Raw genomic sequence first — 25,725 nt, forward strand, 5'->3', positions numbered from 1 at the left:
CGAAGCAAAACATACAGCGCAACCAGTGTAGCCCGATTCCCAAACAAATGATTCATATCAGCCAGTTCTATTTAATCTACAATGCAGTTGACATAAATAAAGTTGACAGTGTTACTGTTTCATCCAGATTCCAGAATGCTATACCTTCCGAATTAATGACTATTATTATTATCAGCCGGATCATTTAGTGAATCAAAAATGAAACTGATTAAAATTTATTTAATAAAGGATTCATTCATTTCGTCATGTCTAACTTGTGAGACTTACATCAGAGTAATTACTGACTGGATGTTCATATGACAATATGAAGATATATATACATATAATGCGTTTTGTTGTAATTATTGACATTTCATAAAAATAAATATTAAATATTTTATTCATAAATAATAAATTAAAAGTCTATGTAAAATGTGTCTATTAAAATATGAAATTATCAACATTTGGAAACGTCTCTGGTTACTTAACTGTAACCCCTGTTCCCTGATAAAAGCGGAACGAGATGCCTTGCTGATTTAGCCCTTTGGGAACAACTTTAGGTGTGACCAGCTGTGAATATGTGTGCAACACGTCAATGAAATTGACTATAATTTATAGCCTCTGCTGATGACATCATTGGATGCACCTGTAGCAGGGCTATAAATAGATGTGTCACAGGTGCATCGTCAGGTATTTTGTCTGAAGAGCAGTCCTGGGGCATCCCAGTGCGGCAATGAAGCGCAGCATCCCGCAGCACTTTGGATGTCCGGACACCTTATGGTTGTGTACTTCTAAATCTCAAGAGTGCGAGAGGTCTCAGACATGAGCTTGAGATGTTGACTCAAGGACATAAGAGCCCGGAGTGGCATGAACATCCAAACTATAAAATCGAATGAATGTGTGCGGAGAGGACCAGCCTGCCGCATCACAAACATGCTGCAGAGAGACACCTCTAGCCAAGGCTTTAGAGGAGGTGACCCCTCTGGTAGAGTGAGCCCTGATACCTACTGGCGAAACTTGACCGTGCACCTCGTAGGCCAGGGCAATAGCGTCACCCAATGCGACATTGTCTGCTTGGTTGTTGCGGCCCCCATGGCAAATGAATAGTTGCCCTGACTTACGCCACTGGCTAGTGCGGTGGACATAAGTCTGAATGGCACGGACTGGACAAAGTCGTTGTAAACGGCGGGGAGCAGAAGGCTTCGAGAGTGACCAGATGTACAGTCGAGAAAGGAACCTTAGGCAGGAAGTCAGGATGAGGGTGCAAAATTGCTTTAGCCATTCCTGGGGCAAAGCAGGCTGGCAAGCAGGCTTGCAAGACAGACAGAGCCTGTAGATCCCCAATTCTTATTAGAGAAGTAATTGCCATAAGAAAAAACATCTTGATAGTCAGAAGTTTATCGGATGCTGACTCTAGAGGTTCGAAGGGGGTCTGAACCAGACCCTCAAGGACTATTGCAGCACCAGCCTGACCTGCTGCCTGATAAGCCTTCCCCACAAGTATGGAGGTGGTCCTGCACGGCTTTGTGGGGAGAGAGGGTCTTATTAACGATGATGCCGAGCCAGGCGAGTGATAACCCCAAGTGTCATCACCGAATACCCCGTGCCTCAGCACCCACGATAGTCGAATATATCGACGTCGAGGGCACGAAGACACGGGAAGTATAAGGTTTCCTCCATGAATGAGAGAGCTCGTCATGGAGGTCATCAAAGAAAGGAAGGGACTGATGAGGCGTTCCCTTCCCTTGGCCACCACGCAGAAATCTGTCCTCCAAATGGAGCGTAAATCAGCGCATCATCAAAGTGTAGCTTTATGATAGGGAACAGACTGCTGAGGGCAGAAGGCCCTAAATACAGAAACACTTGCATTTCCTATTTCCAAATATTTATTTCTCAAAAGTACGAAAAGAATTGTGAATGGAATTGTTAAAGAACCATAATCGTTAAGAGGAATTGGAATTGGAATCATTAAATTCCTTACATTCCCATCCTTTGTTAACATTGTAGAAGATAATAATTTTCATGGTTTTCCTCTCGTTATCTTGTTTTTCATGGTACGAACAAAATCGGATCATTGGCGTGTACACACCTTGCACACTTTGCACCGTTACATACATGGTAATGATCTTACAAATCAACATGTGCATGGTATTTGCTTAACCACAATTTTACAGAAATAGCAGACAGGGGGACTGTTTGGGGAAAACTGTTTGAAAACAACATTGATTTTTGCAATACTGGCACAGAATTTACACACTCTAGCTTTAAAGTGCCGTAAACCATTTCTGCCAGTGGGGATTTCTTTAAGACTGCAAGGGAAGCTCAGCTTCCCCTATAATGTCAAAAAAATAATGGTCAAATATGTACTATTGTGTAAACAATTTATTGACTAAAAATGCGTTAGAACACGTTCATCTCGAAGACGAGTTCGTTCAGAATCAGCTACATTACATATAGCAGGTCGGCTGACTCGATTTACTTCTCATACATTCCCGTAGCGTCAGTGCATTTCCCTGTTAAAGCCGACGCTCAGCGTCTCTGGGGGTGAATGAGGAGTGAGCTGGCCCGGACTCCGGGCTTCCGCGTGATGATTGGAGGATCTGTCGAAAGACTGCATCTCCTTTTGATTGACAGCGAATCTGTAATATAAGAAGTCACTGAAGCTATTTCGCGCTCAGTCCCATCGCGGATTTCTCAAGTGTAGTTGAAAGACAAACTGCTGCAACCTATTTCTTTATATTTGTTTGGCGAAATTGCTAGTCAGTTTGCATAATACATTTCACACAATTATACACCACATTCCTTGTTTCAGTTTTACCAAGTTTAATATATTTTGTTTTAGAGCCTTCGTTCGTTCGTTCGTTCGTTCATTCATTCATTCATACAGTAGGCTAGGCTAGCGTCGTACGGGTGAAACTGCGCACGATGGCAGACGGTGCTAATATTGTCGACCTGATTTTGGCGAAGCCATTTGAAAGTCTTCCTTACGAGGAAAAAATTTGAATTAAGCAGCAGGGCAGATCAACACCTAAGATTGATTTAGTGCAAAAAATAGGGTAAATAAGTTTATAATGTAGGCCGAAAATGAGCTTCCCCTCTTTGAAAGACCAGCAGCCGCCACTGATTTCTACGGGCCACAATTTTGTCCATTTTTTTATGTAATTAACTCTAATGCAGCAGACATTGTGGCAGGATTTTTACTGAAAGAACAGGATGGTATCTAAAACAGCAGACAGAAAGACATCCATCACCCTTGACATTATAATTGAAGGATTTGGCTGGGGTTGTCAGTGCAGTGAGATGGTTTGAATCAGGCCCTGGTTAGATCACATCCGTGTGGTTTCAAATGGACAGAGTAGTGGTCACATACTGGTCAAAGTGTGAAAGCATGGCCAGCCATGTGTAAAAGGATAGCCATGAGGATCAGACTGTGGTTTCAGAGAGTTCAACTCCTCCCATTCTGAGGCTTCTGCTCTTTCCTCTGTGACAAAGACTACAAGTTTAAAGGAAGGGACAGCTAGGCAGGATTAATCTCAAATCAACAGCTGGCAAAGCTGGTTAGTCTGGTCAGTTTTAATAATTTTAGAGGGGTTTTGGGCACTTGTCAGCTGGGAGACCAGCAAAAACGGATTACACCAGCTAAGACCAGCAAACAACCTGAGACTGGTTAAAGCTGTTTTTTAAAGTGAGGTTAAAAAAGCAAATTCACTGCAATATTATTAGTGTGGTTTTTGCTGTCTGTGGTGTCAGTGTGGTTATAAGGATACAGTCCAACACAGTTTAATGAATACCAAGCATCCGAGCATCCATACAATTCCCACACAAATATATTGTATGTCAAAGCATAGGAAACTACAAGCTGGTAGTTGGTGGTCATTGGTGACTGCAGCTGTGATTTCTCAAGAGAATCCAATAATCCTTTAAATTTACTATCATAATTAAAGCACATTCGTATGCTATTAACAGCTCTCACTCATGCAGTCTGTATACTGTACACGTGCATGTACCCAACTGCAGTGTGAAGGTTATAAGGAATTTTGTTTTGTCATTTTCCAAGCTCCTGTAGGATCACATTTCCTGTATTTATTTGCCTTTCCAAATGTGGAGGAGGAGATATGGTAAGGTAATGTGGGATATCATAACACAGACACTGGGAGAGGGGGATGTGACTGTGCAGGCTGCACGTGATGGATGAGGGATGCATGTGATGTATGCAAAGTTTCTGAGATACGTACATAATAATTCATGATAAGTACTTAACAATAAGGTTGCCACCCATCCCATAAATACCCATTTTTAAAGATGAAATGTTTGCCCCATATTTTAAGCTGGTCAGATGGTGTCACTGCGAAATCATTCAAGATCATTATTTTAACCTTGATATTAGCTGTAAATGCGGGTAAAGGACCATCAAAAAAGTCCACACATTGTGCTAAAACGTCTTAATACTGTCGTGGGTGTGATAAGGGACCATCTGAAAGTCCACACAAGGGACAACTGCTGTGTATACTAATATATATATATATATATATATATATACAGGATGTATGTTAATATTTATATATATATATATATATATATATATATATATATATATATATATATATATATGGCGGCTGTGACTCAGGTGGTAGAGCAAGTTGTCCACTAATCTCACGGTTGGTTCGATTCCCAGCCCACACGACTCCACATGCTGAAGTACCCTTGGGCAAAACACTGAAGTTGCAAGCTAGTGACTTGCATGGCAGCTCTTACATTATTGGTGGGTAAATGGGTGAATGAGACACAGTGTAAAGCACTTTGAATACCACTATGGTTAAAAAGGCAGAGAGAGAGAGAGAGAGAGAGAAATATGAACAGTCATATATTCTAGGTATGTAAGTATGACTTTGCAAAAAAAACTGTCTGGTATGATTTCAGTTGGACTAAAGCATTTATGTGACATTTTAAAAAGATACATTTATAAAGAAATCAAACTTTTAATGTGCATGTAAATATACTGAGTCTTTACACTTCTGGGGGGACTCAACTGACAAATGGCTTACTTATAATATGGTAAGTGTAGTTTGTTTAAGGATAGTTGACTTATAGTAATAAATTGGGATAGGAGAAGTATTTGAACAAATATTACACACATGGCCTTTAAAAACAAAATTTTTACAGTCAAACACATGCTCAAAAGATACCCAGTCATTTTTGTTTCACAGATGAATACCTTAAACAGGACATGAATATCTTACCTTTTAAGGTCATCAAAATCGATGGCACTTGATAATAATCGTTGGAAGAAAGGTTTATTTTAAATTGCCTTGTTTTAGAATTAGTTCCATGGAAGTTAGGCCTCTTAAATGGGTGCCAAGCCAACTTTTTTCTTTCCTCAGGAGCCATGTCCGAGTCAAGCCAACCTGTGCAGGCAGCAGTTGCTTGGCCTGCCTCAGAAACCCCCTCTGCCTCTACTTCTGCTTCTGCATTGCTGTCCGAGCCATTGGAAGACCAGAGCCCTGTTGAACTTACAAGCATCACACTCTCTCTTTGTGAAACTAGAACAGAGGCAGAGAGAACTGGCGAAGAGAAGAAAACAGAGGGTGCTGAGGCAGAAGAGTGCAAGGAAATGTTGAATGGGAAGGAAGATGAAAATAAAGAAGAACCAGAAGGAATCTGTAAAGAAGAGACTAGCGGAACTGGTAGAGAAGAGTGTGAGAGAGAGCAGATATTAGAGGAGAGCGTCGTCTTGAGTGAGAAAGAGAGGCAAAATGAGGAACTGAATGAGAAAGATAACTGCTCTGCCTCCAGCATCTCTTCAGCCAGCAGCACCCTGGAGAGAGAAGAACGAGAGGAGAAACTTGTCAGTGACAATGACTCGGGTGAGAACATCACATGCACAGTCAAATAGACATATATAATTACAGTATGGGGAAATAGAGGTGTTCAGTCTTGGCATTAATTTGTAGGCCAACCCAGAAGGCTAATGGGAATTTCAAATGGATTTTTAGATTTGTCCTGTTATGCTCTACTATATAAATTACGCAGACATACCTTATTTTGAATCTATAAATAGCTGTGTGCTTTAAAAATGTAAATTGCTAACATGTTGCTACATAAGGAATGCATCAATTGCCTGATGAATTACATGTCATCTATTAAAAATAGTTTAGTATATAATCATTAAAATAAATATTATATATAATAAATATTATAATTCAAATACATTACATACTAATACTAAGTAAAACTGATGTGTAAAAAAACATTTCTATGCAAGTAGCAGTTTTATGTTTCAACCAAAGATATCAATAGAAATCTCAAAATACATGTTTTGTAGAGATACTCTAAATGATGAAAGCTTACTCCCATTTTTTACTCTTAGGCAATTGGACAGACTGTATGAATACAGCGGATGTCAGTGATCAATGCAATAAAGTTATGAACAGCAAACGCTTCATGCTGGACATGCTTTACCAAAACATCCCTGTAGAGGAAGCAGAACAAGTTAAAGAGAAGGAGAACGAGAAAGGAGATTCAGATCAGGACTCGTCTGTGAACAGCCTTGTTAGTCGCATTTCTACACTGGAGGCACATCGGCAGGCGTGTGAGGAGAACTTGAAGAAGCTGGATGTGGAGCATCTGGATAATCAGGGTAGTGTGCGAGCAGTGGCTGAGAAATTTGGAGATTTGGTCAAAGGACTGGTGTCTCCACATGAGGTGGAGCATTCTGGAAAAGTGAAACAACAACCACAGGAAAAGTCTCCACCAGCTCCTTTACCAACACCTCAGAAAAAAGAATCTGACCACATTTGGGACCAGCTAATGGCCATTCCGCGAGAGCTTCGCATCAAAGAATTGGACTTCACAGACTTGAGAGAGGAGGATGATGTGGACATTTTGGATGTTGGTAATGTGACTGGGTCAGGTGACCTTCCCCCACCTCCATGCTTGCCCAACCTTCCGCCTCCACCACCATTGTTCGGATGCCCCCCACCTCCTCCTATCTCTGGCATGATGATGCCCCCTCCGCCACCATTTTTGGCCTCTTTATCTCCCCCACATCTTGGATCTCCTCAGCTTAGTCGAGGGGATTCACTGCTCTTCCAGAAAAAGAAGAAGACTATTCGGCTGTTTTGGAACGAGGTGAGACCCATAGACTGGCAGTACAACAACCATAAGAGATGCAAGGAATCATTGTGGTCCAAACTGGACCCCGTCAAACTGGACACAGCCAAGTTGGAAAACCTCTTCGAAACTAAATCCAAAGAGCTGCCAGTTACAAAGGTAATATTAAATAACCTTGTTCTCTTCAACAGTGCTCTTCATCCACAAAGCTGTTGGTTTATTTAAAGGGACAGTTCACCCAAAAACTGTCTGAGAAACCTGAGCCATATCTAGGAAAGAGAATATCATCAACCATTTAACAAGGTGTTAAAAACCACTCAGATCTCATTAGCAACCAACTATAAACATTCTAGTAACCACCCAGAACACCCTAGCAACTACATTACAATGTGCTAAAAAACACTTAGAGCACCTTTGCAGCCACCTAGCAATGATCTAGCGACTACCCAGAACACCCTAGCAACTACATCGCAATGTGCTAAAAACCACTTAGAACAACTTGGCTACCGCCTAGCAACATTCTAACAACCACCCAGAACAACTTAGCAACCTCAAAGCAATATGCTTAAGACCACTCAGAACACTTTAGCAACCACCTAGCAACATTCTAACAACCATACAGAACACCCTAGCATCCACATACTGTTGCAATCTGCTTAAAACGTTCTTGCAATGTAGTAAAACCACTCAAAACACTGCAGCAACTACCTAGCAACATTCTAACAACCACCCAAACACTCTAGCAACTACTCAGCAATGTGCTTAAAAACACATTTCGTCAAAACTATATATATTTAGGGACCTAGGTAGCGAGTATTGATGCTGACTACCACCCCTGGAGTCACGAGTTTGAATCCAGGGTGTGCTGAGTGGCTCCAGCCATGCCTCCTAAGCAACCAATTTGGCCCGGTTGCGAGGTAGAGTAGAGTCACATGGGGTAACCGCCTCGTGGTTGAGATTAGTGGTAGTGGTTCTCGCAGAAAGTAGCATGAGCCTCCACATGCTGGGAGTCTCTGCGGTGTCATGCACAATGAGCCATGTGACAAGATGTGAAGGTTGACTGTCTCAGAAGCAGAGGCACCTGAGACTTGTCCTCTGCCACCCGGATTGAGGTGAGTAACCGCACCACCACGAGGACCTACTAAGTAGTGGGAATTGGGCATTCCAAATTGGGAGAAAAGGGGATAATAAATTGTTTTAAAATAAATATATATAATTTCTTTTTATAGCTCTATATTTGCTTTATTTTGATTTTACATCGCTTTTGTCAGCACATGTTAGCTCAAGGCAGAGCTGCAAGGAAATTACTATAGTCTATTCCGGGGGGGGGTTCTTCTCTTCTTTCTTCTTTTGTCTCTTAAAGGTGCACTCAGTAGTTTTTTCCTCATTAAAAAAAGTTTAACTCTTTAAGACATTAATTGTAATTTTGCAATATATGTAGGAAATCATGACCACTCACATTAAAAAAAAGACTCGAGTTTTATTCTCCGCACATGGGGTCTGCCATGTTAGAATCACATGACCGGCCGAATACTACTCACTTAATCTCATTAACCGTCAGCGACACTTTCACTCATTGATTAAAGTAATCATGGCTGACTGTGAACACTAAATTTCGACAATGGCACCTGAAACTGAAAACTATTGAGTTTAAGTGATGCTGCATCCAAGCCACTAGGTGTCAGTGTAAGTCCAAGATGACACAAAGACAAAAATTACTGAGTGCACCTTTAAGTGTAACACATGGTATGAATTGCTGACACCTTCTCTTATCCATGTGAGGTGCCCAAAACTCTTTCTTATCTCATGATCGCACATGTTTAGAAGGAGCCTGCAATATATAGGTCAGAGTGGTAATTGGTTGTTAAATTAGTCATGATTGATTCCTAGTATTAGCTAAAAGCTTTATCAAAGATGTCACTTTGAACAAAGTGAAATCACTGCACTCAGAGCTGAAGCCTCAGTTGAAACTGCCTCAGTTGAAACATTGTAAGGCTAAGCAATACAACCTTTTGCGTTGATCTTTACATTATAACACATGACATTACATTAATTTGATGATTTATTTTGTCAGCCTTCATTTATATGTACACATAAGGAACACGAAAGTAGATGTTATGCAGAATGTAGCCTTAGTCATTATTCAATTTTATTGGATGGAAAAAAGATGCATCGAAATTGAATGGATGTCTGAGCTGCTCTCTTCCATACAATAAAAGTGTATTAGGACCAGGAGCTCTGAAACTCTGAAAAGGACAAAAAAGCAGCATTAAATCATCATAGCAGTAGTTTGTGCTTTATATTCCAAGTCTTCTGAAGAAATATGATAGCTTATGTGAGGAACAGACCAACATTTATTATTTACTGTAAATCTAGCCTTGAAAATCTTGCCTGACAGCCATGGTCACCATACAGTTTCATTGTATGGAAAAGATCAGCTTGTACATTCTTGTTCATCCAATACAGTGTTTTCCATAGTCTTTCAGAGCTACAGAGATGTGGCCTGCATAGGTTTTCCTCTCCCCTCTGCTTCGAGCAACCTTTTCCAACTGTTTTTCATTTTCAACCCATTCGCCCTCCCTCTTTCCTCTTCCCTGACCAGCCCCTCTTCTCCTCTCCCTGTTTGGCAACAGACAGAATACCATCACAGCTGTGTTCCTCCAGAAATATTTCCCATCAAAGTCCCAAAATAGCTAAACTAAATAGGAAAGACATCTCTTTAATGTGGATAATTACCAAAGAAATGGCTTCCTGAGATATGAACACAAAGCTGAGATACAGTATGTTTATTGTTTATTCTCCTAAATTGCACACAGGTGCTTTGTGTGTCTCATAACTGATCATAACATTTCAAATTGAATGTGCACATATTAATGAATGAATGAGATTTGAGCGCTAAGAAACTTTATGATGAATAATTACTTAAATGTTGATCATTTCCATTCACTAAGCTATCGTGTGACTTCAGAAAAATTGAAATATAGTGCACAAGTCATATTAACTTTTACGGTACTTATGTGGTGCCTTTTGTCTTTTTTGGGAGTAAATGATGATGGAATTTTCTGTTTTTGGTGAACTAACTTTTTAATGTGTTTGTTTACCTGATTTCAGAAAACAGCAGCCGATGGGAAGCGTCAGGAGATCATCGTTCTGGACTCCAAAAGAAGTAATGCCATTAACATCGGCCTGACGGTGCTCCCTCCACCGCGCACGATCAAAACAGCCATCCTCAACTTTGATGAGTATGCCTTGAGCAAAGAGGGCATAGAGGTAACACTGAACTGTGTTAAAATCACATTCCATTACTCACATTATAACAGAACAACCACAAGTAATGAAGCAAATTGATCTCTACCCGACATGTTGAAATCATTAAGGTTACATTACAATTTAATATATACAGCTCGGTGCAAAAGAATAGTTTCCTTACTCAGTACTTTTGTCTTGTTTTCCATTAAAAACATCTAAACTTCCTAAAAACAAGATGCATTTACTAGAGTTGCAAAATGACTTAAAGGAATTGTTCAACCAAAAATTATAATGCTCTCATGATTTACTATCTGTTATGCCATCCCAGATGTGTATGCAGAACACAAACAAAGATTTTTAGATGATTATCTCTGTAGGTCCATACAATCCAAGTGAATTGTGACCAAAACTTTGAAGCTCTAAAAAGCTCATAAAGGCAGCATAATAATAATCAACAGGACTCTGGTTGTTTAATCCATGTGTTCAGAATGGATCTAATCAGTTTTGTGTGGATAGACCAAAATATAACTCCTTTTTAATTATATTACTTGCCATTGCAGTCTCTGGGCACAATCATGATTTTAAGCTTGATTACATTTCCTAGAGCTTGACAGTGTGCTAGATGGCACTAGGAAATGTAATTGAATTTGATATCATGATTGCCAAGGAGACTGCTGATGTCAAGATTTATTTTGAAAAAGGAGTTACATTTTTTTCTTTCCTGTTCTCACCAAAAACACTATTTTATGGATTATGCTTTTATGCTGCCTTTATGTTCTTTTTGGAGCTTCAAGTTTTTGCTCACCATTCACTTGCATTATGCATCTGCAGAAGAAAGAAAGTCCTACACATGGATGGCATGAGGGTGAGATTTTTGAGTGAACTATCCCTTTAAGACATTAAGTCTTGTTATCAGAGAAATTGTACAAAAATGTATGTTTTTGGATAGTTCACCCAAAAATGTAAATTCTGTCATTACTTACTCACACTTGTGTCGATCCAAAAATGTAGGACTTTCTTTCTTCTGCAGAACACAACAGGACAAATTGTCTTGTTTGCTTCTATGACCATTGATAGTGACTCACATGAAACGCTATTACAGTATAGTGCATGGTTTATAATGCTTTAAGCCTAGGAATTTCAGACAGGTTACCATGCTGAAAACACATCTGTCCTTAATACTAACTTTGTTTTGAATCCACGTGAGTCACATATTACTTGAACCTCTCTACAATTCTCTCTCTCTCTCTCTCTCTCTCTCTCTCTCTCTGTCGCTCTCTCTCTCCCTCTGTCTCCCTCTTTCTCATTACATAAATCATTCAGGCATTTATGGTATGATCATCCTCGGACTGCTACATGAAAGCATATTTTTACCAGATACATGGCTCTGTACAACTGTGTTCAGCAAGACTTAGACTGACTGTAGCTGAGCCTGGCAAGCAAAAAAGCATTGACTCCAAACTTGTGTCCAAAATAACCCAACCTCTCTGCCCTGAGATCACATTCATTTATACGTTTCTGCCCTTGATACAGATCATCGGGCAATGTCAACATGTTAGTAAGGGAGCACCCTTTTCTCATTAAATCTGTAATTTTTCATGTTTGGTCATGGGAAAATGGATTAGCGTGTTTCCCTCCACCCTTTATGTCTCTATAGTGAACATTATTTTCTTACCGACAACCCCAATTTATGACTCTTACTGAGATTTTTATCATAGAAATTTTATTTTGGACAAGAGAAATTTATATCCTTTAGTTTTATTCTCATATTCTCAACCACAGTAAGCAGGTGGATGGAGGAAATTGTTGTAATTTTGTACATTTTTGCGTAATGCCAGGTGTTGTTATTCATCAACACTCGTATGATGGATTAAGCAAATGCCTTTCTAGGGGTGAGCCTCCATATACTATGGTACTTGACAGTTATACTAACACTCCCCTCTGGGTCTCCTGCTCTTTAGAAAATCCTGACGATGATTCCTACAGAGGAAGAAACACAGAAGATTCAGGAGTCCCAGCTGGCAAACCCTGAAACTCCACTGGGCAGCGCTGAGCAGTTTCTCCTCATTCTCTCCTCCATCAGTGAGCTGTCCGCCCGACTGCAGCTTTGGGCATTTAAGATGGACTACGATGGCTTAGAGAAGGTCAGCCTGAGCTAACATACTCCTAGAGTATAAAATCCCAAAGTTCCACCATGTAACCCATCTACAATTCAAAACCAATTGCATCTTGATGGTTTGGTGCTAGGAAGGGGCAATATAGACCATTCATTATATATTCACAATGATTTTACTGGCATAAAAAAAAACTATTTTGTCTTAGTGACTTTTTTTGCCTGGCGGGGCTTTGTGTAATATTTGCATGTTTTTTCTGTAATAACAGACACTTTTTCAGTAGTGCTTTTATTTATCCTCATGGGGAAATTTTCTTTCAGTGGATTTTAGCATGGGCATTCTTTAAAAACATCTTAGCATCTATAACATTTCAATAAGAACCCAAGAAATCCTCTGTTTTAAACTTAATTCACAAAAGTGGTGTTAAGTTGGTAAATTTGATTCATGTCCATGAATCAGTTCAAATTTGGAACAGGGTTCCCACGGTCATGGAAATATTAGAGGGAATTTTAAAATAGGGAATTCTAGGCCTGGAAAAGTCATGGAAATGAGCTACATCTTTAAAAGTCATGGGAATGTCTATAGTGATTATAAATTAATTTGGTGAATTTATACCTTTAGTAAAGTTTATGTTCAGCTCTAAAATATTTCATTAACTAGAAACCTATCAAGTTATTTCAGATTAAATCCTGTACATAAATAGACTGTGTGTTGGTGCAAATTTATTTGGACCTTTCTTGGACTAAATCTTTTATAAACTTCTGTACCATTCTGTAGCTATTTTGTATTTTTCTAACACATTGTGTTTCTCTCTCAGGAAGTGGCAGAGCCACTACAGGACCTGAAGGAGGGCATGGACCAATTAGAAAAGAACAAGACGCTGCGCTACATCCTTTCCACTCTGCTAGCTGTTGGCAACTTTCTCAATGGGACCAATGTGAGAACCAGCCAAGATTACAGCATGTCTTTCAAGCCCTAATCTCTCCATCTCCATCTGCTTTTCTTTCTGTCTATCTGCTGTTTTCGCTTAGATCTTAATAACATTAAAACAAGCTGAAAGAGATAAACCTGATAAGGTGGCAAGTTTGGCATGAAATTTCTTTTGTTACCGTAAATCATTGTGGTTGGGCAAGAGAACAAAGCCAGTGAGAGTCATGTCACCTTTGTGGGGATTTCTTTATTCCAAGCTCTGCCGTGCTTTGTAAATTTAACAGCTTGGCTGATCCTGGGCCAGCGCATTACTGTATATCAGTGCACTGGACTGTGATTCTCTTTATCATATGTTAATGGAGCATTTGTTAGAATGAGTATGGTTATGTAGACTCTGCACACTTTGAAAGCGCTCCTTATCTTAATGAAACTGATGGTAATCTACTAAACTACATCAGAATAATGTATGAAAATAGTGGAAATGGCCTGTGATTAGTAAAAGTGCTTTTTCAGGGAATGATTTGATGGACAAGATCCAGAGTGACTAATGCTCTCAAGGTGCATTTGATTTTTATCATCTGCATTTCAGCTGCAAATATTTATACATTGTAATTGATCTGATATAAGGCTTCCCTCCTTATCAAGTGAGGTTTGTGATGTGGGAAAGCATAACACTTTGCACATTTTTCTCCTTTCTTTATTAAACCCTCTGAGAACCACTTCTGCAAAATTGCTACACTTGTTTAAAGCAATTAAATAATAACAATTTTTCACTAAATATGGGTTAAAACTACATATAACATAACGTCAGCTCACACTCTAAAATTAAGCATAGCAACAATTTTGGCTGGAATATACAGTATTAACAATGTGTATCCCCCTGCATACCAAAGTCACACATTATCATCAATATCAATGCTTGGGTCTCTGAAGGTGAAGCACAGTTGACAAATGGCCATTTTTGGAGGGGATTATTAACTGTGATTGTGTGTGTGTGTGTGTGTGTGTGTGTGTGTGTGTGTGTGTGTGTGTGTGTGTGTGTGTGTGTGTGTGTGTGTGTGTGTGTGTGTGTGTGTGTGTGTTTCCAGGCGAAAGGCTTTGAGCTGAGTTACCTAGAGAAAGTACCTGAGGTGAAGGACACAGTCCACAAACAGTCTCTGCTCCATCACGTCTGCTCCATCGTCGTGGAGAAGTTTCCAGACAGTTCAGATCTCTACTCTGAGATTGGAGCCATCACTCGCTCTGCTAAGGTTAGTGTATATACCATACAGACAAGCATTACAGTACCAGACAATAGCTTTATTTTGTGAATCAGTAGATACTTGAAATTTTGAAATTGGCAATATCAATGGTTTTTGATATATCAATGGTAGTACATACACTACGAGTCAAAAGTCGACAAAATTTATGTTTTTCATGATATTTTGCTTCAATGCTTGAAATGAGTTTTGTAGACAAATTAGACTGTCTACTTATGAATTTCTTTAAAAACTAAAACAAGTAGCCAGCATACATGGGAACTCCTTCAACATGGTTTAAAAAGATTCCAGGTTGATATCTCATGAAGGTTCATTGAGATAACATCCAGAGTGTGTAGAGCAGTAATCTTGCCAAAAGATACTTTGAAGAAGCTCATTTTTGATTCGTTAAACTTTTTGTCACTAAATAATTTCTGTACTTCCATTTGTGTTATGTCTTAGTTTTACAGACTTGTCTATTATTCTTAAATGTGGGCAAGAGTACTAATAACGAATGAGTAGGAGTGTCCAATTCATTTACTACTTTATCATTTACAGGATTTGAAAAATATGCTGTAAAAATTCAGATTAAGATCAGGGCAGAATATTGTCTTAAATTCCTTGTGCTATTGTTAAAAGTGAAGTAATGGTAGTGAAGTGAACTAAACCTGATGCCCCCTTGTTGATCATTTGTTGTCCTGTCCTCTCTAGGTTGACTTTGATCAGCTGCAGGAAAACCTGTATCAGATGGAGCGACGCTGCAGAGCATCCTGGGACCACCTGAAGGTCATCGCCAAACATGAAATAAAAGCAGCCCTCAAGCAGCGCATGTCTGACTTCCTTAAAGACTGTGCAGAAAGGATCATCATTCTTAAGATTGTGCATCGCCGCATCATCAACAGGTCATTTAAAACATTGTTCATTTAGTTCACCTATTATGTATTATATATCTTTTAAAAGCTGCTTTTTCAAAAACTAGAATATTTCCTCATAACTGTAACATTGCTTATTTTTATAGAGAAACAAGACAAAAATATATCTTTAAATGGAAAATTAGGCACAAAAGGAGATGTTAGCATTCATTTTCATTGATTGGAAAAAAAGATGCAATGAAACTGAATGGCGACTGAAAATAATTACATCTCCTTTTGTGTTAAATGGGGGGGGTAAAATGGGTTTGGAACAACATCAGGAAGAGTAAATTACATCATTTAAATTTTGGGGTGAACTATTTTTTGATCTGCAGGTTTCACTCATTCCTGTTGTTCCTGGGCCACCCGCCATACACGATCAGAGAGGTCAGCGTCCACCGCTTCAGTAAGATTCTGAGCGAATTTGCACTTGAGTACCGCACCACCAGAGAGCGAGTGCTGCAGCAGAAACAGAAGAGAGCCAATCACCGTGAGAGGAACAAGACCCGTGGCAAAATGATCACAGATGTAAGTGTTGGACTTCCTACATTCTAAACAATCACTCTAGACTTTTCATTCCACAGTTCAGTTCAAGCAGCGCTTTGGCACAATTTCTGTGCATCACCATTGCACCACTAGAGGGAGGAATTTCACAAACATACCTTTCTTGTATCTCATCCATGCTCTTATATCTTTCATTCATATGCCCCAATAAATTCACTGGAGACCAGTGTGATCTGATTCACTCAAATGTGACTGTTCAATATTCACCCTATCCATCCCTGGGTGGTCAGTATAGCCACACAGCACTCTCACTATTTACATAACAATATTACAACAGTGATAACCAAGCAATTGGTTTTGTAGTTCTGAACTTCCCCTGGGTAGATGTTACTAGAGTGACTTCAAGGAGGCCATGTGAAGTCCTCTCTTGGGGGAAGTCACAGCCAGGATTGCCCTCCATGGCATGTTTTGTTTGGCAGGGGTCTTCCTGAGTGTAAGAGGTGTGTCTAATTCAATCACTGTGTGAAAATCCAAACCTTTAGATATCCCTGTAGGAGCTCTGGAAACAGTGTATGAAAGTGCAGGCACTTCAGAGGTAGAGCCGTGGTAAAGGGGGAAGCTTTGTATAATAATATGTTTTCTTATGTTGCTGTAAAACAATAAGCCCAAGTGGCTTATGTATGGATGAGACATGCATGTTTCCATTTGTGTGGAATCTCATTTTAGGCAACATTTTAGCTCAAGGAAAATAAGTTGTTTCCACCACATGCAGTGCTGGAGAGAATCTCTCGAAAACATGTCCAGGTCACGTTTCACCCTAAAATCAAAAGAAGTAAAAAAATAGGAAATAATATTTAGCTTAAAGAAAATTCAAACCTATTTTTAAGACCATTAACACTAATATATATTAGGAAAAAAACTCTCAAATAACAACAAATAAATGTAATGATTAAGTTATAAATAGCTATATTTTCAATAATTATAAATGCAATACTTATTATAGATGTAATTCAAATTTAAAATATGTTATTCAAAAATGGCATTCAACTGATCACAATATTTCAGGACATTACTGATGTAAAAAACAGCACCATCACTATTTGAAAAAAGTCATTTTTGATCAAATCTAGACAGGCCCTATTTCCAGCAGCCATCACTCCAACACCTTATACTTGAGTAATCATGCTAAATTGCTAATTTGGTACTAGAAAATCACTTGCCATTATATCAAACACAGTTGAAAGCTATTTGGTTCGTTAAATGAAGCTTAACATTGTCTTAGTCTTTGTTTTTGAGTTGCCACAGTATGCAATAGACTGGCATGTCTTAAGGTCAATATTAGGTAAAAGATGGCAAAAAAGTAACAGTTTTTCTAGAAACTCATCAGTCAATTATTGTTTTAAGGAATAGAGACTATACAATGCATGAAACTGCCAAAAAAAACCGTTTGGTTACGTATGTAACCTCCGTTCCCGAGGGAGGGAACGACACGTTGTGTCGGAGAAGCGACACTAGGGGTCTCTCTTGAGCGCCGATATTCACCTCTGACCTATTGAAAAGGGCCAATGAGAGTTGGCAGTCAGTATTTGCATACCCCGACCCCGCATATGGGTATTTAAGCGGGGCAAATACAGAAGTTTAGTCAGGATTTTTCTGAGGAGCCGGAAATGGTCCGGCTACAACAGTGGCTCGGTTCAGCGACATGGCGGAGGAAACACACAACGTGTCGTTCCCTCCCTCGGGGAACGGAGGTTACATACGTAACCAAGCGTTCCCCTTCTGTCGCTGTCTCCACGTTGTGTCAGAGAAGCGACACTAGGGGACCCATTCCAATCTTGCCATGCACTGAACCGTGTACGTGAACCGCCGATACAGAGGCGGGCAGGGATTTCATACAGTGCCACGCATCGTCTGTACCTGGCTGCACGTACCCTTCCCCAATGCCCCATAAGATCATCGGAATCCTTCTAGTTACCCTGGGAGGGAACAAGGCGATGTTTGCCAACATGGGAACGGGCCAGCCTGGCTGGGCCTCTTTTCTCTCTATGTTTCTCGAATAGAGCAATCACGGCCGGGGCCCTTACACGCATATAGGGAAGGGGTCTTACCCAGACCCTCGCGGAGACCACACCTGCCCTTTTTCTTGGGGAGGAAAAGTGGTAGACACGTCACACGGCCGTCTTAGGGCTCGTGTGGAAAGTATGGTGCGGTGGTAGATCCAGCCTCGAAAGGGGGGAGTTGCTACAGCACGGCGACAGGGGCAGCTGTAACTGCCTAAGGGAGACACGGGGGTCCGCTCGTAAGGGGACAGAACCGTGGAATTACACACAGGGGGAGTCCAAGCAGGAGGCCTTACCTGTGGAGCACCTATACCAGTACAGGGTAGCCATCAGGGTACCCTCAGTGGCTTGGGTCGGTGAGTTCCTCCGCTGAACCGCAGACCCGGAGGGCTGGGGAGGAATGACCAGTGTCCTACTCGAGTGGCTCTGGGAAGAAGGTGCACTACTTGACCTTGACGCAGGAAAGGCGCTGAGCGCAGCTAACCAACCGCCGGTCGGTCACGGTTACTGAAGTTCTATGGGCTCGGACCTGACAAACACGAGTGTTGCCCAACTCAGCGAGGCTCTAAGACAGATGTCTGCTAGGGAGGTGCCCTTGGCCAGTGCCCACGAGGACACTAACACCCCTTGTTGAGTGAGCTTGGACCGCAAGGGTAGGGGCACGACCTGGGTGTGATAAGCCAGTGTGATGGTGTCGACAACCCAGTGGGCGAGCCTCTGTTTGGAGACGGCATTCCCTTTCTGCCGTCCCCCAAAGCCGACAAAGAGTTGCTCAGAGCGTCTAGTGCTCTGTGTGCGGTCCAGGTAAATGCGCAGGGCGCGCACTGGACATAGCAACGAAAGGGCTGGGTCTGCCTCCTCCGGGGGCAGCGCTTGCAGGTTCACTACCTGATCTCGGAAGGGTGTGGTAGGAACCTTGGGCACATAGCCCGGTCAGCGGTCTTAGGATCACAGACGTATCTGCCGGACCGAACTCCAGGCAAGTGTCAGCTGACAGAGAACGCTTGCAGGTCCCCGACCCTCTTGATAGAGGTGGCAGCGATCAGCAGGGCCATCTTAAGAGAGAGGGCCCTGAGTCCAATTGATTCAAGCTGCTCGAAGGGAGGTCTCTGGAGTCCTGCCAAGACTACCGAGAGATCCCAGGAGGGAACTAGGCCTGGCCGGAGGGATTCAACCTCCGGTGCCTCTCAGGAACCTGAGGATCAGGTCGTGCTTACCCAAAGACTTGCCATCTACAGGATCTTGGTGGGCGGCAATGGCGGCAACATACACCTTGAGGGTGGACGGGGACAGCCTCCTGTCCAGCCTCTCCTGTAAGAACAGGAGCACTGACCCGATTGCGCATCTCCGCGGGTCTTCAGTTCGGGAAGAACACCAATCTGCGAACAAACGCCACTTTAGGGCGTAAAGGTGTCTGGTAGAGGGGGCTCTGGCTTGGTTGATTGTATTCACAACGGTCGCCGGTAAGCCGGCTAGCTCTTCCGCGATCCCGTCCAGGGACCAGACGTGGAGGTTCCAGAGGTCTGGGCGTGGGTGCCAGAGCGTGCCCGTCCCTGAGAGAGGAGGTCCTTTCTCAGGGGAATTCGCCAGGGAGGAGCTGTCGTGAGAAGCCTGAGTTCCGAGAACCAAGTCCGAGTGGGCCAGTAGGGGCCACTAACGTGACTTGCTCCTCGTCCTCCCTGACCTTGCACAGCACCGGTGCAAGAAGGCTCACTGGGGAAATGCGTGCTTGCGCAGCCCCGAGGGCCAGCTGTGTGTCAGCGTGTCTGTCCCGAGGGGAGCCTCTGTTAGGGCGTACCAGAGCGGGCAGTGGGAGGTTTCCTGGGAGGCAAACAGGTCTACCTGGGCCTTGCCAAACCGTTCCAAAATCAGCTGGACTGACTGGGGTGAAGCCTCCACTCCCGCCGGGCAGGCGTTGTCGTGATAGCGGCGTCCGCTACGACGTTGAGCTTGCCGGGATGTGAGTGGCACGCATCGACTTGAGTCGCTGCTGGCTCCATAGGAGGAGACGGCGGGCGAGTTGTGACATGTGGCGGGAGCGTACACCACCTTGGCGATTTATGTACGCCACCACCGTGGTGCTGTCCGATCTCACGAGGACATGTTTGTCCCGAACTAACGGGAGGAACTTCCTGAGAGAAAGAAGGACGGTCAGCAACTCCAGGCAATTGATGTGCCAACGCAGCGGGGCCCTTTTCCAACGGCCCACTGCTGCGTGCCCACTGTACACGGCACCCCACCCGGACCGGGAGGCGTCGGTTGTGACCAGAACGCATCGAGACACCTGCTGCAGGGGCACTCCTGCCCGAAAAAAGCAGAGGTCTGTCCAGGGTCGGAGTGTTTTGAGGCAGGCGGGGATGATCCTTACCCGATGCGTGCTGTGGTGCCATGCTTGTCTCGGGACTCGAGTCTGGAGCCAGTGCTGGAGTGGTCTCATATGCATCAACCCCAGCGACGCGACCGCCGCTGAGGACGCCATATGCCCCAGGAGCCTCTGGAAAAGTTTTAGAGGGACCACTGTGCCTGGCTTGAAGGAAGCGAGGCAGTCCAGCACCGACTGAGCACGCTCGCTCTTGAGACGTGCTGTCATTGAGACTGAGTCTAACTCCAACCCGAGAAAGAGATGCTCTGAACCGAGTGAGCTTGCTCTTTTCCCAGTTGACCTGAAGCCCCAAGCGGCTGAGGTGCCGGAGCACCTGGTCTCTGTGTGCGCATAGTAACTCTCGAGAGTGTGCTAGGATGAGCCAGTCGTCGAGGTAGTTGAGAATGCGGATGCCGGCTACTCGTAGTGGGGCAAGGGCCGCCTCTGCGACCTTCGTGAAGACGCGAGGGGACAGAGACAGGCCGAAGGGGAGGACTTTGTACTGAAATGGCTGGCCGTCGAACGCGAACCGTCAGACGGGTCGGTGTCGTGGCAGAATTGAGACGTGGAAGTACGCGTCCTTCAGGTCTACCGCTGCGAACCAATCTAGATGCTGAACACCAGTCAGAATATTCATGAGCATCTTTGAACGGGAGTTTTAACAAGGCCCGATTGAAAACTCACAGGTCCAGGATTGGTCGTAAGCCGCCGCCTTTCTTGGGTACAATGAAGTAAGGGCTGTAGAAACCCTTCCTCATTTCGGTTGGAGGGACGGGCTCTACCGCGCCCTTGGCTAAGAGGGTCGCGATTTCCGTGCGCAGGGAACTGGCATGCTCGCCGTGTACTGCGGAAAAGCATGATGCGTTGGGAAACGAAAGCCACGCTTCCCAGCTCTGCGCTAGGGGCACCAAAGGGACGAGAATTTTGGACGTACTCGGCGGGGCCTCGCAGCGGGGCGGAACAGGTAATGCAGCGTCGGGCGGCTCGTTGCGGCCTGAGGCTGAGGTGCTGAGAATAGACTCAAAGCACTTACCTTGCTCCGCGCGCCCGGCAGGGGGCGGGTTCGTGACTGAGGAGGTCTGATGTTGGCGTCCTCTGGACTCGTCTGAACCGGCCAGCCGGGGGACAGTCGTGGGCAGGCGGAAGGCGGGATCGCCGCGTCCGGTGTACCGGGACTGTCGTAATCTGAAAGCACATTGCCGTGAGAACGGCATTTGCGGGCCAGGTGACCCAGAGGCAAAGGAAATAGCTCTTTTATTGAGAATGTGGGTACCACAGCCCCCGTCAGGCGAAACTGCACCCGCTACTGCCCCCAAATCGCCCCAGCGCCAACCGCATCGTCCTCAATCCCGTGGGAAGAAGGAGCAATGCGGGGTGCAGCTGGGGTAGCTTGCTCTCTGTTGAAAGCAAGCCACGACTGCAACGTGGTCATGGTCATGTTCTCGCAGTGAGAACATGAGCCATCCATAAACGCCGCCTCGGTGTGATCGCGGCCCAAACACACGAGACAGCGCTGTGGCCGTCTGAAGCGGAGAGCACTCTACCGCATCCAGGAACAACACAGGGGCGGAAGGGCATCTTGAAAAGACGGCGTCCTGAAAAGGACGTTCAACGCCGCTGTGTTTTGCTCTTTTAGAGAAATTACTCTTTTAATAGAAATTGCTCTTTTAAATACAAAATGTGTGTGTGTGTCTGCGCTGTCGAAGCGCTCAGGGGCAACAATCCACGTCGTGCAATGCTTGAAGGAGAAAGCCGCTGTTGTGCGGCGTCAAGATCCAACAGCATGCAGATCGTCAGAGGAAACAGGAACGTTTGAGTGGTGTGTAACTCGCAGCAAACTGCAGAAAGAAATTTTCTGACTAAACTTCCGTATTTGCACCGCTTAAATACCCGTATGCGGGGGCGGGGTATGCAAATACTGACTGCCAACTCTCATTGGCCCTTTTCAATAGGTCAGAGGTGAATATCGGCACTCAAGAGAGACCCCTAGTGCTTCTCCGACACAACGTGGAGAGAGCGACAGAAGGGGAACTGAAGATTTCATAAAAAGGTGCACACTACAGTCTTCAAAGACAAAGGTCAACTGGCTCTAACAAGGACAGAAAGAGATTTGGAAGGCCAGATGTACAACTAAACAAGAGGATAAGTACATCAGAGTCTCTAGTTTGAGAAAGACGCCTCACATGTCCTCAGCTGACATCTTCATTGAATTATACCCGCTCAACACCAGTTTCATGTACAACAGTAAAGAGAAGACTCAGGGCTGTAGGCCTTATGGGAAGAATCGCAAAGAAATAGACACTTTTGAAACAGAAAATCAAAAAGAAACGGTTAGATTGGACAAAGAAACACAGACATTGGACAACAGATAATTGGAAAAGAGCGTTATGGATTTTAACCCCATTGAGATTTTGTGGGATCAGCTAGACTGTAAGGTGCGTGAGAAGTGCCCGACAAGAAAGCCACATATATGGCAAGTGCAACAGGAAGTGTGGGGTGAAATGTCACCTGAGTATCTGGACAAACTGACTAGAATGCCAAGGATCTGCAAAGCTGTCATTGCTGCACATGGAGGATTTTTTATTGAGAACACTTTGAAGTAGTTTTTTTTATCAAATTGTTCTAGTAATTTGTCACATTATTAATGTCCTCACTATACATTGTGATCAGTTGAATGACACTTTGGTGAATTAAAGTACCAATTTCTTTCCATAAGAGCAATATCTTTACATTATTCCAAACTTTTGGCCGTCAGTATATATATAAAATGAAACCAATTTTTAAGACCGTTTTGTGCAATGTGACATTATTTTCAGAACAACCAGAACCCCCCTCCCACCACAAATTATCATTACCGTGATGCATCTGGACATTTTGCTTTTGTGTTTTTTGTAATGTCCATTATTCTCAATGGTTATTCTCACATCTCTGATCTATTCTCACACAAAAGGAGATGTTTTAATGAATGTCACAGTCCATCTTCTTAATACAATGACAGTGAATAGTGACTCACATTAAAGTTTAAAAACGTTTCTAAACCTAAATCTTAATTGTCCTATAAAAGGCTTCTAGTTTGTCTGTGAGCAAAATATAATTTCTTATCTTTCTTTTGATTTTATGGTGAAATATGTCCCTGACATGTTCTTGACAGGTTTCGTGAGATTCAGCCACTGATGCTTATTTCTGAAAATAAGTTAAAAAAAAATGTGCCTTTAAATTACAGAACAACTAAACATTTTAGAATGAGGACAGCAAACATTCTAATGGTTCATTTCTACATATTATCGTATAACAAACATTATTTTCAACTCAACATTTCCTGTTCTTCTCTGTCATGTGACCCCTTTCATTTCTTCTCTGTAGAGTGATGAGGAAGAGGAGGAGGAGGTATGCGTGTGGGAATGTGTTTTTGGCAATTTGTGCATGGACAGGTGTCATATTATCTTCCCTGTGACCTCACTGACCTGTAATATGTAGCATATACCTGATCTTGTGTGAGTTTGTAATGTATTCCATAATAACTCTCTGTTGATTTGTCCTGACTGAGAGTGTAAAAAAAAATCATACTGCATCATACTGACTTTGATGGAGGTGTTAGACATTCACAGTAGGCCTGTGTGAGCCCCTAACCTATCAATGGTTCTGAAAGTCGACAGACATAGAATGTCCTTGACTGTCTCGGTTCAGGGGTGATATTTGTTTTTCCATCTTGTGCAACAGTTGTGGTTCTGCATTTGGAATCTATATACTGTATCTAATTAACTCAAGATAGGTCAAGGCTGGTTACATGTGACGTAATGTTTAAAGAAACTGATTTAAAAGCTGTTTTGTTAAGATGCACTTGCAACTCTGGATCAAGCATCCTTATCCAATGAAGATTAAAGCCTACCAGAAGTCCAACTTTCAGAATGAAAGGTTTCCCACTCAGTGATATGACTAATAATCTACTAATGTGTTGAACTATCAAAGGGATGGTTCTCTCAAAAAGTTGAAATTTGTCATCATTTACTCACTCTTGCTTTATTCTTTCAGTTCCAAATTATTATCTTCTGTGGAACAAAAAAGATGATGTTTGGCAGAATGTTAGAGACTGACAGCCTCAGTAACCATTTGCTTTCAATTTATGGACAAAAGAGTAGTGTAAACATTCTTCAAAATGTCTCTTTAAATGAGTAAATGATTACAGAATTTTCATATTTGGATGAACCATCCCTTTAATGTGTGAATAATGCAATGAACAACTGTGCAATATTCAAGATTCCACAACACATGTTTTCAGGTGATTTGTTTTTACAATGGTAATGTATATTAGTTTTAATCATAGATCAGAAGAATATTTATACTTTGTTTTTTCAGGATATAATTTCATTACAATTGGATAATGTCATGAGTCAACATAACATAACCTTGATATAAAACATTTATATTTGTCACTGAAATAAATGGAAATAAGGATAAAATCTGTAATTATATATATATATACATATATATATATGGGTGTCAATCGATTAAAAATGTTTAATCAAATTAATTACATGATATGCTGATTAAATAATCAAATTAATCTAAAGAATTCTATCATTGGCCTACAGTCCATAGGAATGCATTTTGCAACTGAATTTGTCAATCTATATATCCAGCTGTGTTTGAACGCAAGAATGCATCCTCATCTTGTGCTGTCGCTATTATCAAGTAAGTCTTTGTTAGATTTGTTCATGTGTACAGCTGCACTTTGCCTATAAAGCTGGAGTTTTGCTCACTGCCCTCTGCTGAAAACAGCTGGTACTCCAATCTTGAATTGCTCCGATGATAGGAATATTCCTTTTTACATCCTTTTAGTAACTTTTTTTTTTTTATGTGTTATTTTATATATAATTTTTATAGAATTAATTGCTCTCAATTAATTCCTTAAATTGATAGCCCTAACATATACATTGTATATCCTTTTCTCTCTTCAGAGTGGAAAGTTTGCAGGCACTCCTTTGGAGGGACAGGACTCTCAGACACAGGGTTTGGGCTATACTGAGGACGCAGCCGAACATGAGCACATGACTGCAGTACTTCGGAATAGCCTGCAGGGCGGCGATAGTGCCTCCTCTGTACTCCCTGGCCTCCGCACACGAACACGAGCCAGTCGAGGTATATTCAAAAACATATTCAGTTTCAGATACTGTTGATTTGCAGTTGCTGTAAAAGTCCCATGGAATTCAAAATGGGAGTTTTGTGACTTTTAGTCTGTAAAGGGATCAATGGAAAGGAGGAGGCGAG

The 25,725-nt window shown here is 42.3% G+C and overlaps 1 protein-coding gene across 1 annotated transcript in view; it reads left to right on the plus strand.

Moving 5' to 3' along the window:
* Positions 1–25,725, plus strand: part of LOC127658133 (FH1/FH2 domain-containing protein 3-like) — a 261,461-nt gene that overhangs the window by 224,383 nt on the left and 11,353 nt on the right. The window contains 9 exon segments of the mRNA XM_052147251.1: positions 5,361–5,843; positions 6,347–7,248; positions 10,201–10,359; positions 12,300–12,482; positions 13,270–13,389; positions 14,471–14,632; positions 15,332–15,522; positions 15,867–16,059; positions 25,416–25,596. Coding sequence (XP_052003211.1) covers positions 5,361–5,843; positions 6,347–7,248; positions 10,201–10,359; positions 12,300–12,482; positions 13,270–13,389; positions 14,471–14,632; positions 15,332–15,522; positions 15,867–16,059; positions 25,416–25,596 — 2,574 coding nt within the window.

This window comes from Xyrauchen texanus, chromosome 17 (genome assembly GCF_025860055.1).
Source record: "Xyrauchen texanus isolate HMW12.3.18 chromosome 17, RBS_HiC_50CHRs, whole genome shotgun sequence".
NCBI classification, from domain to species: domain Eukaryota; kingdom Metazoa; phylum Chordata; class Actinopteri; order Cypriniformes; family Catostomidae; genus Xyrauchen; species Xyrauchen texanus.